At 38.4% G+C, this 13,493-nt stretch overlaps 1 protein-coding gene across 1 annotated transcript in view; it reads right to left on the reverse strand.

The window, feature by feature from the left end:
- Positions 1-770: 770 nt before the first annotated feature.
- The window catches only part of LOC132098212 (taste receptor type 1 member 1-like), a 39,034-nt gene continuing 26,311 nt past the window's right edge, over positions 771-13,493 (reverse strand). Inside the window, exon 5 of the mRNA XM_059504404.1 lies at positions 771-1,760. Coding sequence (XP_059360387.1) covers positions 771-1,760 — 990 coding nt within the window. The remainder of the gene's footprint in view (positions 1,761-13,493) is intronic.

Below are 13,493 nucleotides of genomic sequence, written 5' to 3' on the forward strand. Positions count from 1 at the left end.
GCGCCTCGTTCATGCACTTCGTGAAAGTGTGGGGAGCTAGAGACAGCCCAAAGGGAAGGACTGTATATTGGTAAGCCACACCCTCGAACACGAATCTCAAGAATCGTCTGTGATGGGGGGCTATCTGGATGTGAAAGTAAGCATCTTTCAGGTCCAGCGAGAAGAACCAGTCCTCGGGGCAAATCTGCGTGAGGATCTGCTTCAATGTCAACATCCTGAACTTCCGTTTCATGAGGGAGAGGTTCAGGTGTCTGAGGTCTAAGATGGGTCTGAGACCACCATCTTTCTTGGGGACAAGGAAATAACGGCTGTAGAATCCCGATTCGCTTTCTGAAGGAGGAACTATCTCTATGGCTCCCTTCCTTAACAGCGTCATCACTTCGATGCGGAGGACCTGAGTGTCGTCCGGCTCTACCAAGGTGGGAATCACCCCGCGAAAACGCGGGGGTGTTCGGGCGAACTGCAGTGAGTAGCCCAACACCCACTTGGACACTCCGGGGATGGCCTGCCAGGCCTCGGCCCGCGTGACAAGAGGCTGGATGGTGTCGGATGGCAGGCCGCTGATTAGGGGCCTGAACACTGACGAGTGTGGAAGAGGAAAACTGCTCTCTTTTTGAAAATGTGAAATATTCATTGTGTTCGCCATAACAATGGCACTTTGCGTGGACGCAACAACGGTGGGCCCAGGTCGCATAGCAGGCAGGCGAAAGAGCTTCTGGGGTGGTCCGGCCGTGGCAGGACTTTGCCCCTTCCTCTTTCTTCCCCAACGATCAGGAGGATTTAGAGGGCATCGGGTCCAGCACAATCCTTTGCCGGGGGCCCTGACGTCTAGGTGGTTTAGTGCGCCTAGTGGGGCGAGCTGGGTGCTGCTCCTCAGGGGGCGCCGCCTGGGGGGTAGAAGGGACAGGTTTGCTCTGGTGCTGAGTCGGCGCAGTCCTGGGGCGACTCAAGGCAGAGGTGGAGCGCTTGGGCAGGAAGTGTCGCATGGCTTGGGACGACTTCTGTGCTGCAGTGAAATGCTCTGTAAACCCTTCTACGGCTGGCCCGAAGAGACTGGATGGAGAGACTGGGGCATCGAGAAAGGCCACTTTGTCGCTCTCCTTAATCTCTGTTAGGTTGAGCCAGAGGTGGCGCTCCAGCACAACCAGGTTGGCCATGGATCGTCCGATAACCTGGGCCGTGGCTTTCGTGGCGCGCAGGGCCAAATCTGTGGCACTGCGGAGGTCGCAAAAAGCAGGGTCACTAGGACTAGACTCATCCAGGGAATGGAGAAGCTTTGCCTGGAACACTTTTAATATGGCCATGGTGTGTAGTGCTGAAGCGGCTTGGCCCGCAGAAGTGTAGGCTCTGCCAGCCATGGCAGAGGTCGTCCTGCAGAGCTTGGAAGGAAGGGCTCTCTTGTTTTTCCACCCCACAGCCGCGGGGGGACAGAGGTGAGAAGCCACGGCCTCGTCCAGGGGCGGCAATTGCTCATAGCCCTTCTCCTGAGAGCCATCTACTGAGCTGAGAGCTGCAGAGGAAGTGCGTAGGTGGGCCGAGTAGGGGGCGCGCCACGACTTTGTCAGCTCATCATGAACCTCAGGGAAGAACGGGGCAGAGCGCTGGCGGGGGGCCTGGCGGCGTCCTGGCAGGTACCACTCGTCCAGCCTGCTGCGTGTCGGCCCTTCAGGGGGGGGCCCACTCCAGTTGGAGTTCCTCAACGGCCTTTGAGAGGATACGGAGAAGCTCGGCATCCATCCCAGCTCTGGCGTCGATGGGCTCTAGTGACGGCAAGTGGGCGGGGTCAGAATCACCGGCCCAGTCCTCCATTTCAGAAGCCGCGAGTGACATGGAGTCGTCAAGCGGCTCGTCCTCCGATCCGCCAAAACAGACACGGTCGCTCGCTTCAGCCGAGGGACGCTGCTCTGGGCGTGAGAAGAGGACAGGGGACGGCTCTCTCATTGGAGAGGGTGGCCAGTTGATTCCTGATGTCATTGTTTGTTAGCTGGTTTGACCATTCAATCACCAGCTTCCGTTTCCATGTGCCTCTTTTCCTTGTTAAAGATAAAGAGTGCATGTTTGAATTTTCCATTAGTCTCATGCACCAAATGTGAATAAAACAAAATCAGTATTTGTGAGTAAACAGTATGAACCAGTGTTAAATGCCAGTCGGTCGTAAATTTTTATAATAATCATAACAATGTCTTAGAACATAATATGGTTTTGTGTGATTATGAAGTTACAAAAACTGTTTTCAGTTTGTTGGGGTTAGTAAATGCTGCTCCACACAAACTCCACTTGTGCTGTGCATCTAAGGCACTAAGAATCTGTTGTCAAATCTATCATCAATCGAAGAGAAACATTTCTAAAGAGAAGTTTCCCTGCTGCTTTTCACCAAAATAAATTTCTACGGTTTAACATTTGAAGACACAGAAAAACACAACAACACTACGAATTATTAGTAAATTTTATTTATTTATTTCTTTATTAGTTTTATCTTTACAGTTGTGCAAACAAATTCACTTTTCATTGATGATGATGACATGAAAAAATGTGCCAAAAATCCTTGTAGAAAAGGCTTTTGAGATGACAATCACATGAAATTACCATTATACCCACTAGATGGTAGCAGATGATCACTCATTAATGATTTAATTTAAAAACTAAATTATAAAACTTTGCCTTAAAAAGGACATATGTGAAAACAGTTTTTTTAAGTTTTAACTGTAGAAGCAGCTCAATACACTGAACAAAATTATAACACTTTTTATATAGCCCCCATTTTTCATGAGCTGAACTCAAAGATCTAGGACTTTTTCAATGTACACAAAAGGCCGGTTTCTCTCAAATATTGTTCACAAATCTGTCTAAATCTGTGATAGTGAGCACTTCTCCTTTCCCAAGATAATCCATCCACCTCACTGGTGTGGCATATCAAGATTCTGATTAGACAGCAGGATTATTGCACAGGTGTGCCTTAGGCTGTCCACAATAAAAGGACACTCTAAAATGTGCAAAAACATGTGAACATCACAACCCTTACAAAAATAAACCATGGTTTTATCCAATGCTTAATTTGTAAATTGCGAGGTACCGGAACAAAGCGGGGTAACGGATCCGGCACGCGATTACAGAAGGGAGAGGTAACGGGGCACTCGCGAAATCACATTGGTGGACCAGTTTAAGTGATTAAGAGCGTGCATCAGTTGCTTTTATAGGGTCTGTAAGGTCATGAATGACATGGAAATGCCATGCGATTTTAAACCAACAATTTCCAGGCCTAAAAACTTTTCTAAGGGGGACTATGTCGCATGGTTTTAATCGCAGCTTTCAAGTTTACAATGAGGGAAATACCTGCATTTATTCAACATAGCTTGTAGGTTTGAATAATACAATAAATCCACACAAATTCTACGATTAAATCAGTCATTTGAATCCATGAACTCTCTCAGAGTGCACTTCTCATCAGCGCATCAGTGACTCACTCGCATTTCAGGACAGCTGAAATTGACTAATCAACTTGACTAATCGGGTCATTGTTGCATTGTCACAAAAATGTATAATAATTTGTACACCTTTTTAAGAATTTTAAGCCATTTGGTACTCACGTGCTCCAAAGGCTGTATTATGTTCCCTCACAGTCACATCCAAAGCTGGTGAGTATAAAGCTTACTCGCGAGTATTATATAAGAGTTATTTTCCGTAGTTTGTTGAGTTTAAGCAACCAAATACAAGCAATATGATTTCTGATGGGTGTTGACAAATAAAACAGTTTCATGGCACACTCTACTAAAATACAGGGGGAAAAGAAAGAAGAGGGGGACAAATCAATAATTAAACAATGCGTCGTCAGTGTTGGTGTTGTATCAGACACGTGCAATTAACATCAGGCTATATGAAAAACAAGCTTATATGAAGTTAACAAGGTCTTTGGCCGGCGAATGAGGAGATCTGTGTTTTGTCCGCATCTGAGGAAAGTGCAGCGCATTATATGTCATTATCACCTTTTACAGGTTAGGATATAACGTTTATTTTTTATTTTTGCTGTTTAGTAAACTTGGCCAAAATCTTGATGATATAAACGATAAAGCGCTTATGCACAGGATATTTTGAACGCACAATAGTATATTGGCTGGATGGCAAAAACTACTTCTCCAGTCTTCAAACACACACAAGCAATAGCCTTTACAGACATAGTGTTTGAGTAAAGAAATGCTGTACTATTCAAAGTTATTTGTTTACCCTTGCTTTGGGAATAAGCGGAGATCTGTCTCCTGCAGACTGTGCGCGCGCGTCAATCTGAGTGGAGGGAGGGGGAGTGAAGAGGTTTCGCGAGAGATTGAGGATCCAATGGCGTTACGAAGTTTTACAAGCTCCTTTAAATACTTATCGTTGGTTAAATATTTCTAAAACCCTGTGATTTAAATAATAATAACTAATTATAATAGAGATATGAATTTTGGATAGTTTTTCATGGGCTATTCTGGCTATTCTCTGTCTGCCATACTGAAACGCCGCCCCTGGAGGAGGGGGATCCGCCAAAATGAGGTGCCAGATCAGATTTCGGAGGTGTTGTTGCGGTACAAATTAAGCCCTGGTTTTATCATATTAAAACTACTTAATTTTCTTTTGCATGATTTCTGTATGCTGGAGACTATAAAATAAGTTCATAATAAAGTTATAGCCACAGGTAAATGTTGAGAGCTACAATTGTAATTTGTAAATAATAATTATTATTAAATAATCATTTATTCATTTATTTACTTTTTTATTTTATTAAAGTTATATTTTCACCCTATTATATATTTTTTTTCTTCATCATCAAATTTGAGGAAAGGGGGCACAACAATACAATCCTGCTTAGGGCACCAATTTGGCCGACAGCAGCCCTGGCATTAATGGTACTGTAAAAAGACCTGGCTGGTCAATTTTCAAAGTCGTCCAGCCATTGGCAGATGTGGAAAAATATTAGTTTTAGGCACTGGTCAAATTTGTAACCATGTCTACTGTAGATTCAGAATGGAATACTATAAAACTGCTTTGTGAGCAGTTTGTACTATATAATGCAAATTAAAACTCAGTGAATTGTTTACTTGAGTGAGTTGTGTCCAGTTGCCATCGCAAAAAAAAAACAAATGTTGTATTTGTGATCCAGTATTATGACATTTGTCAGCTAAAAGAAAAGCCATGGTTGATATTACTTTGTATGACACTGTATATTCTGTAATATTCTTCAACAAATATGCTCTGGTTGCACATTACACCTTTTGTCAAATTTAGTAGATCATTATGGTATTCCTAGACACAGAATATCTCCATAGCGTGCACTGTGTACTTACTGCATCATCTAATTCACTACCATGATTAGCCCTAGAAACTGTACATGGATATTCTTATTCCTGATTGTCAACAGCACCATCAAGTGGCTTCATGAGAGCAGTTAAACTCCAACAATTCACCCAAAGATTAAATTTCTGTCACCATTTACTCACCATCATGTTGCTCCAAATCTGTACAACTCATCTTCTGCAGAACATTAAATAAGATATTCTAAAGAATGTTGAAAACCAACCGTTCAGTTACCTTTGACTTAACTTTGATATTGTATGGACAAAAAAAAAACATTTCTATAAAAAAGTCACCTTTATTTATATAATGCTTTAAACAAAATACATTGCGACAAAGCAACTGAACAACATTCATTAGGAAAACAGTGTGTCAATAATGCAAAAAAAAAAAATTGTCTATTATTTTATGTAAGTAGAAAGTAAGACTCATGAAGGGTTTTTTTTTTTTTTTTTTGCTGAACTGTCTGTTAAACATTTCAACACTGAACAATGTACAACAATTTGAGGCAAAGTTCAAAACTGCTGCTCATATAATTATCCAGAGCAGCCAATACTCACGTGAGGCAGCAACCTGTGCAAGATCGAAACCTTCCTCTGTATTTACTAAGAAAATGGTCTCGGTTGGGGCTGGACTGCTCCTACACTTTAAACAAGAAAGTTCATGGTTTCACAGACTCCAGCTCTTTGAGAAAATGACACATTGGTAAATGTGAACATTGCAAACAAAGGCCTGTCCTTAATTACAGATACAAAAAAAAGGTGTTAATATTAAAATTGTTACTGTACACCCATATAACCAATTAGAAATTAACCATTTATCATTTTACAAACTAAAGGTCCTATAGTAAACATGTAAAGTCCATATGTCTTTAGTGGTTTATTAAAATACATACAAAACACATTTATTATTTTGTTTTAAAGCTTCTGCGTGTAAGAATTGAAATATAATATCACTAGCCTTTTCAAAAACTTTGTATTTTCAAAGACTACAACTGCATTACAGAGAAAAAAAAAACTCTAGATATGCATATTGAAAATGTCATTTTTTTTACAATAAGACCTTAAAAGCCATAAAGTATTTTAGATAACAAAACAAATCATTGTGAAATCATTCCTTTTCATTGCTATTAATTGTGTGTAATTTCATGTGACCAAAGCTTTAACAATAATGAAATATGCAGATGAATAAACCATTACAGTTTTTGCCTATTGCTTACACACGTTTTGCTAAATTTGGCTCATTGTGTCAAAACTCTACACACAAGCAAATAAGACACAACACTGGGAAAAAAAAAAAAAACCTACCTATGCGTTCTATACTAGACTAACTGAGACTTGTCATGGCACTTGTATACTGTTGTTGTTCTCTTGTTGACCTGACTGCTTCTATTGTTCTCATTTGTAAGTCGCTTTGGATAAAAGCGTCTGCTAAATGATTAAATGTAAATGTAAATTACTTATTATTATAGTAAAATTTTTGCCCCCTTACTTGTATGTGATTTGAATAATCCCAAAACTGGGATTATGCTAAATTTTCATATCTCAGTCTATACAAACCACATAATATATTTAAGATTAAAATGAAACAACATAAAATAAATATTTTGGGGAAAAAACATACAAAGAAAAAGTAGGGGAGTAGGAGGATTTTATATCATTAAACCAAAATCCTCTTATGACTCCAAATATTACAAATTCCTCTTTAAAAATCACTAATTGTGGATGGATTTAAAAAAAATAAATTTATGAATATAACATTTTAGCAACAAATTATTTATTATATAAGATATATTTTTATCCAATAAACAAACCAAACTTAGTAATTTCCCATGAGTGGATCAGTCTTGCAGGTACAGGTATGCATTATTCCAGAATGCATGTACAGTAGGCCTACCAAGTTACAAAAGTGTTCAACCGTTTTTCTCTATTATTTGCACATGTATATATTTGAGTCACTTCTTCTTTTTGAATCTATTCTTAAAAATGTGTTTGCAGGGTATAATAATTGTAAAAAAAATTCAGACAATATTTTCTTTTCATAATGACGAAATATATAAATTCACTTTATGGGTCCTGAGACCTGTTTAAGAAAACAAGTTAATCATGGTCATTCATAATCTGACATTACACTACATTCCTTGGGTTACTGTTATTATTTGCACATTTGACAGTGTCAAAAGTGATGAAACACAAAACCACATTGGATAGATTTAAACCATTCAAGGCTTTAAAGTGCCCCTTATTATGCCATTTCCAGTATTGTCTTCCGTGCACTGTGTAATGTAGCTGTATATGAATATAAAAGATTAGCAAAGTTGTAAACCTGAAAGTGCACAATAAATTAAATTTATGCATTTAGCAGACGCTTTTATCCAAAGCGACTTACAGTGCATTCAGGCTATCAATTTTTACCTACCATGTGTTCAATAAAGTTATTGTCTCCCAAAATAAAGAATCGACTCTCTACAGCCTAAACAAGTGGTTAATAAATTTGAATCCCACTACCGTGGCAGCTACACATCACGATGTAACACATTTACATAATCCCCGCCTATGTTCTACATTGGCCAGCAGTGAACAACTTGACCCCGTCCACAAACACGTCATTTTACATATGACTGCTTCTCTATGGGGAGTAAAAAAAAATAAAAGGAGGGTTTTAGGCAGACTGAGTGTTAAAACTGCTTTGAAAAAATTGTTTGAGAATGGCTGGAAAATGAGGTGATATTTAAATACATATTTTGAGAAAACGAATGACTCCCAAAACAAATATTAAGGACCTTAAAAAATAGCATAATAGGGGCACTTTAAAAATGATGATTCCAAAAGAAAAGTTTACAGAATCTAAATTCATATTAGGATGACTTTAATTTTGTTTGAGTTACAACTTACAAGCATGCAAATTTTGGAAAATTAATATTTATGAAACTCAAACAGGTATGTCCTATACAACTATTATTTTATTTTGTATTTATTTTGATAGAGGGAAACAAAATACATTTCTATTTTCAACATGGCTTATTCTTCAGACATTCCACTTTAAATACAATAAGTATCAGCTGTATACAAAGTGACCAACATTTGGTTTTGAAACCTCTGAAAATTGGTATATAGTCAACAGTCTGTACAGTATATGTAGCCTATTGTTGGCACTGAACAACGTAAGGCCTTGAAAATTAAGATTTCAAAAGAAAAGTTATTAAACTTCAGTGAGATCATATTGTTTTAGATTTTTTAGATGTATGCACATTTTCTAAATAAATGGGTTAAAAAGTGCTGTCGTTAATCAAGATATATTACTATTATATAATTTGAATTGAATAGACAGTGAGTACTGTATGATATCAAACATACAAGACAGCTGATCCAAACCTCACAAACCTATATGGATAACATGGACACTAATTATTGAGTTTTAAAATGTTCTTTATTATACAGTAAAAACAAAAATGGAAGCCTTTGTGTTTACATTGCATGTGTAAATCTCAAAAATCAGACATGCCGATTGAACCCAATAGATCTCCATTCTCTACTTTGTCTACTTGTTTTCTCTACTTGTGTTTAAGACTGTGATTACATAACAGTGAAGGATCTAAACCAGAGTTTAAGAATTAAGCTGGCTTACTTTCTATACATAAAGACTACAGTCTAAGTCCTACTAATGGTTTGGGTATAAGTCTGAATAGATGTTTGAAAGTATGCTGGAGTGTTTTTTTGTGGTTGGAATATTATGACATAAGATTTTGGTATGAAATAACTGAAGATAATTCCATTTATACTGGTTATTTGGGCCACTGCATTAAAAATTATGATGTATTTGCTTTTGGTAGTGAGGTATGCTGTGAAATATGCAATCCAGGTCAGATAGTACAAAATGAGACTGAATGTTATTGATTTGGCCTCATTGTAATTTTTGGGCAGATCTCTTCCCATATAAGAAAACAGGAGACACAGGAAACCAAGAAACCAACTTATAAACATGTCTTTGGAAAAGGATATAGGGTTCTCTGTTTCACAGATGAGCATAATTTGGTCTTTAAAAGTCCACGAGTCAGCAATGACTTTGACAGGATCGACAGTCATCCATACCACACAAAAAAATAAATTAATGAAAGAAGAAAATGCAATGACAAGCCACTGGCCATTGTGTTTTACCCAAAGGCTGTGTGCTTTAGGGAACTGAGCAGCCATTTTAAAAACACAAACAATTTGAAAGGAACGGACAGTCAAACAGGAAATACAGACAGTGAAGAAAAAAGCAAATATGCCATTTCTCAGAAGGCAAAATACAAATGTGGGTTTTCCAAAGAAAAAGAACACACTTATGCTAGACAGAATCAAACTGGCCAACATGAGTAAACACAGGCTGCCACCAGCAGACTTTACCACTGGTGTGTTGTAATTGTATGCAAAAAGCCAAAATTCAGCAATTAGGAGAATAATTAGGCATGCGGCAGAAAACATGACAATGATGGAGGGGATTTCTGTGAACTGAGGATAGACAACAGAACGTGTCTTGCATGTCGTGCTGCCCTCATCAGACCATTCACTCTCTGCACATGGAAAACAGCTATAGGGGTCGCCTGAAAAAAAGTAAATAATATGAATGTTTAGTACTAGAATTTGCAGTAATTGTAACTGGTTGTTGGAAAATATTTTGTCGTCATATATAACACTTCAAATAGCACCAAAACTCCAGTAAGGCTAATTTCGTACACAATGGTAATTCAAAGTGCTTAACATAAAAGAAAGTAAAATAATAATTTCAGTCCTAGGTCATTGAGTGACTTATAGATGATTAAAAGTACTTTAAAATCAATCCTAAATGTAACTGGAAGCCAGTGTAATGACTTGAGGACTGGTGTGATATGCTCAGATGTTCTGGTTCTAGTCAGAATCCTGGCAGCAGCGTTGTGGATGAGCTGCAGCTGTCTAATGGTCTTTTTGGGAAGGCCGGTAAGGAGCCCATTACAATAGTCCACCCTGCTGGTGATAAAAGCATGAACAAGTTTCTCCAAGTCTTGACTGGATACAAAAGATCTAATTCTTGCATTGTTTTTTTAGATGACAGTATGCCGATTTAGTTACTGCTTTGACATGACTACTGAAACTAAGGTCTGTCTCCAGAACCACACCAAGATTCCTGACTTGATTTTTAGTTGTTAGACCCCTAGAGTCAAGGTATGCATTCACCTTTAAAAACTTCCTCTTTGTTTCCAAATGCAATAACTTCAGTTAAACAAGAAAAAAAACTGAAGAAAGTTCTGGCACATCCAACTATTAATTTCACCAATATATTGGCAGAGTCAATGGGGCTGTATTCATTTGGAGATAAGGCTAGATAAATCTGGGTATCATCAGCATAGCTGTGATAGGCAGTTTGGTTCTTTCTCATTATTTGACTTAGTTGGAGCATATACAGGCTAAACAAGACCGTTGCAAGAATTGAGCCTTGTGGGACTCCGCATGTCATGGACGTCCACTTAGACTTATGCTCTCCTATACTCACATAATAGCCCAAGTTTCTAAGTATGACCTTAACCAATTTAGTACAATCCCAGAAAGCCTGACCCAGTTTTCCAGTCTCTCTAGTAGTATGTTATGATCGACAGTGTCAAATGCAGCACTGAGATCTAGCAATACCAGCACTGAATTTAAGCGAATATCATTTATCATCTTAATGAGTGCTGTCTCTGTGCTGTGATGCGGTCAGAAACCTGACTGAAAATTGTCCAGGTATCCATTTGAGTTTTTGTTCAGCTGATTAGAAACTACCTTTTCTATAATTTTGCCTATAAAAGGAAGATTAGATATTGGTCTATAATTGCTCAAAATGGTGTTATCAAGATTGCTCTTTTTCAGGAGGGGCTTAACAACTGCAGTTTTCAGGGAGTTTTGGAAATGTCCCAGAAAGAAGTGAGACCACTTCTAAGAGATCTGCTTCTAGACAATTAAGCATTTTTTGGGGGGGTTTGTCAGTCTCTCAACAGTGGCAAAAAGTGTATGAGTGTTGTTTAAGTTACTGTTTATAAGGTTTGAGAAGAAATTCTGTCTGTCAGTAAACTATTGTTGTATTGTATAATGACAAAGCTTAAAGAGATCCTCAAAAATGTTGTTCTTGTTTATTTTTATAGCACATTTAAAGCAACCACTGTTGCGCAAAAGGCTTCACAATCATATACAACAAATGCATAGATAACATGAACCACAAAACTGAAAAAGACTAAAATACAGAGAGCAACAAACAAAGTTGTTGCTAAGGTAAACAATGAAAACACACCATCATAAAGATGCCCCAAAAGTATTTAAAGTGTTAGTTCACCCGAGAATTAAAATTAGTCCATCTTCTACTCACCCTCGAAGCATTCCAGGTGTATGTGACTCTCCTATTTCAGAATAATCCAATCAAAGTTATATAAAAATTGTCCTTGCTATTCCAAGCCTTTCAGTGGAGATAAGTGGGTGTTTGTTGTCAACTGTTCAGAAGACTTGAAATAAAGTGCGCACATCTGTAATAAAACATCCCTCACACAGCTCCGGGGGGGAAAATAGGCCCCCTGTAGCAAATCCATCCATTTTTGTAAGATAAATATCCAGATTTCAAATGTAATAAACACTTTTTTTCTCAGTTCTGCTGACTGTGGGGAACTGAAAGACATGCAGGCGGATGTTAGTTTGTCAGCACTGCATGGTTAGTGACGAGCGTGGAGAGAGAATAAAACAAAACGCTGGTCACGAATTAGAAGCACAAAACGAGAATTTGTAAAGAAAAACATTGGAGGATTTCAAATTAAGCCAAGAGAAGACTGGTTTTCCTTTGATTAAGTAAGGAAACTTTGTTTAGATTATTCTGAAAGAGGAAAGTCACATACACCTAGGATGTTTCGAGGGGGAGTAGAAGATGGACAAATTTTCATTCTCGAGTGAACTATCCCTTTAAAAGATATACTTTTAACATGGCCTTGGCAATTTCAATAGTGAATGTACTGAACTTACAAAAAGAGGGAAATCATTCCACAGTTTTGGCTCAACACAAGAAAAGGCACTGTCACCCTTTTGTAAGTATTTATTTCTTACAACAAAAAGAAGATTTTGATTTTCAGATCTCAAAGATCTAAAAGGATTGTAAAATGGCAACAAACTCGAAAGATAGCACCTTGTTTTATGTAGTGCCTGTCTCACTAGAAGAATACATTACAGGTGCATCTCAATAAATTAGAATGTCATGGAAAAGTTAATTTCAGTAATTCAATATGTATTCAATATATAATACTTATCTATTAAATAAATTCAGTGTACACAGACTGAAGTAGTTTAAGTCTTTGGTTCTTTTAATTGTGATGATTTTGGCTCACATTTAACAAAACCACACCAATTTACTACCTCAACAAATTAGAATACTTCATAAGACCAATAATAAAAAATAAAAAAAAGAATTTTTAGTGAATTGTTGGTCTTTCAGAAAGTATGTTAATTTACTGTACATGTACTCAATACTTGGTAGGGGCTCCTTTTGCTTTAAATACTGCCTCAATTCAGCGTGGCATGGAGGTGATCAATTTGTGGCACTGCTGATATTGTATGGAAGCCCAGGTTTCTTTGACAGTGGTCTTCAGCTCATCTGTATTTTTTGGTCTCTTGTTTCACATTTTCCTCTTGACAATACCCCATCAATTCTCTATGGGGTTCAAGGCCTGGTGAGTTTGCTGGCCAGTCAAGCGCACCAACACCATGGAAATGTAACCAACTTTTGGTGCTTTTGGCAGTGTGGGCAGGTGTCAAATCCTGCTGGAAAATGAAATCAGCATCTTCATAAAACTGGTCAGCAGAACGAAACATGAAGTGCTCCAAAATTTCTTGGTAAACGGGTGAAGTGACTTTGGTTTTAAAAAAAAAACACAGTGGACCAACACCAGCAGATGACATTGCACCCCAAATCAACTGTGGAAACTTAACACTGGACTTCAAGCCACTGGGGCTATGAGCTTCTCCACCCTTCCTCTAGACTCTAGGTTAAATGGAATACAAAACTTGCTCTCATCTGAAAAGAGGACTTTGGACCACTGGGCAACAGTCCAGTGCTTCTTCTCCTTAGCCCTGGTAAGTCGTCTCTGACGTTGTCTGTGGTTCAGCAAATTCCTTAACACGTCTGTGTGTGGTGGCTCT

The sequence above is a fragment of the Carassius carassius genome, chromosome 21 (genome assembly GCF_963082965.1).
Source record: "Carassius carassius chromosome 21, fCarCar2.1, whole genome shotgun sequence".
NCBI lineage: Eukaryota > Metazoa > Chordata > Actinopteri > Cypriniformes > Cyprinidae > Carassius > Carassius carassius.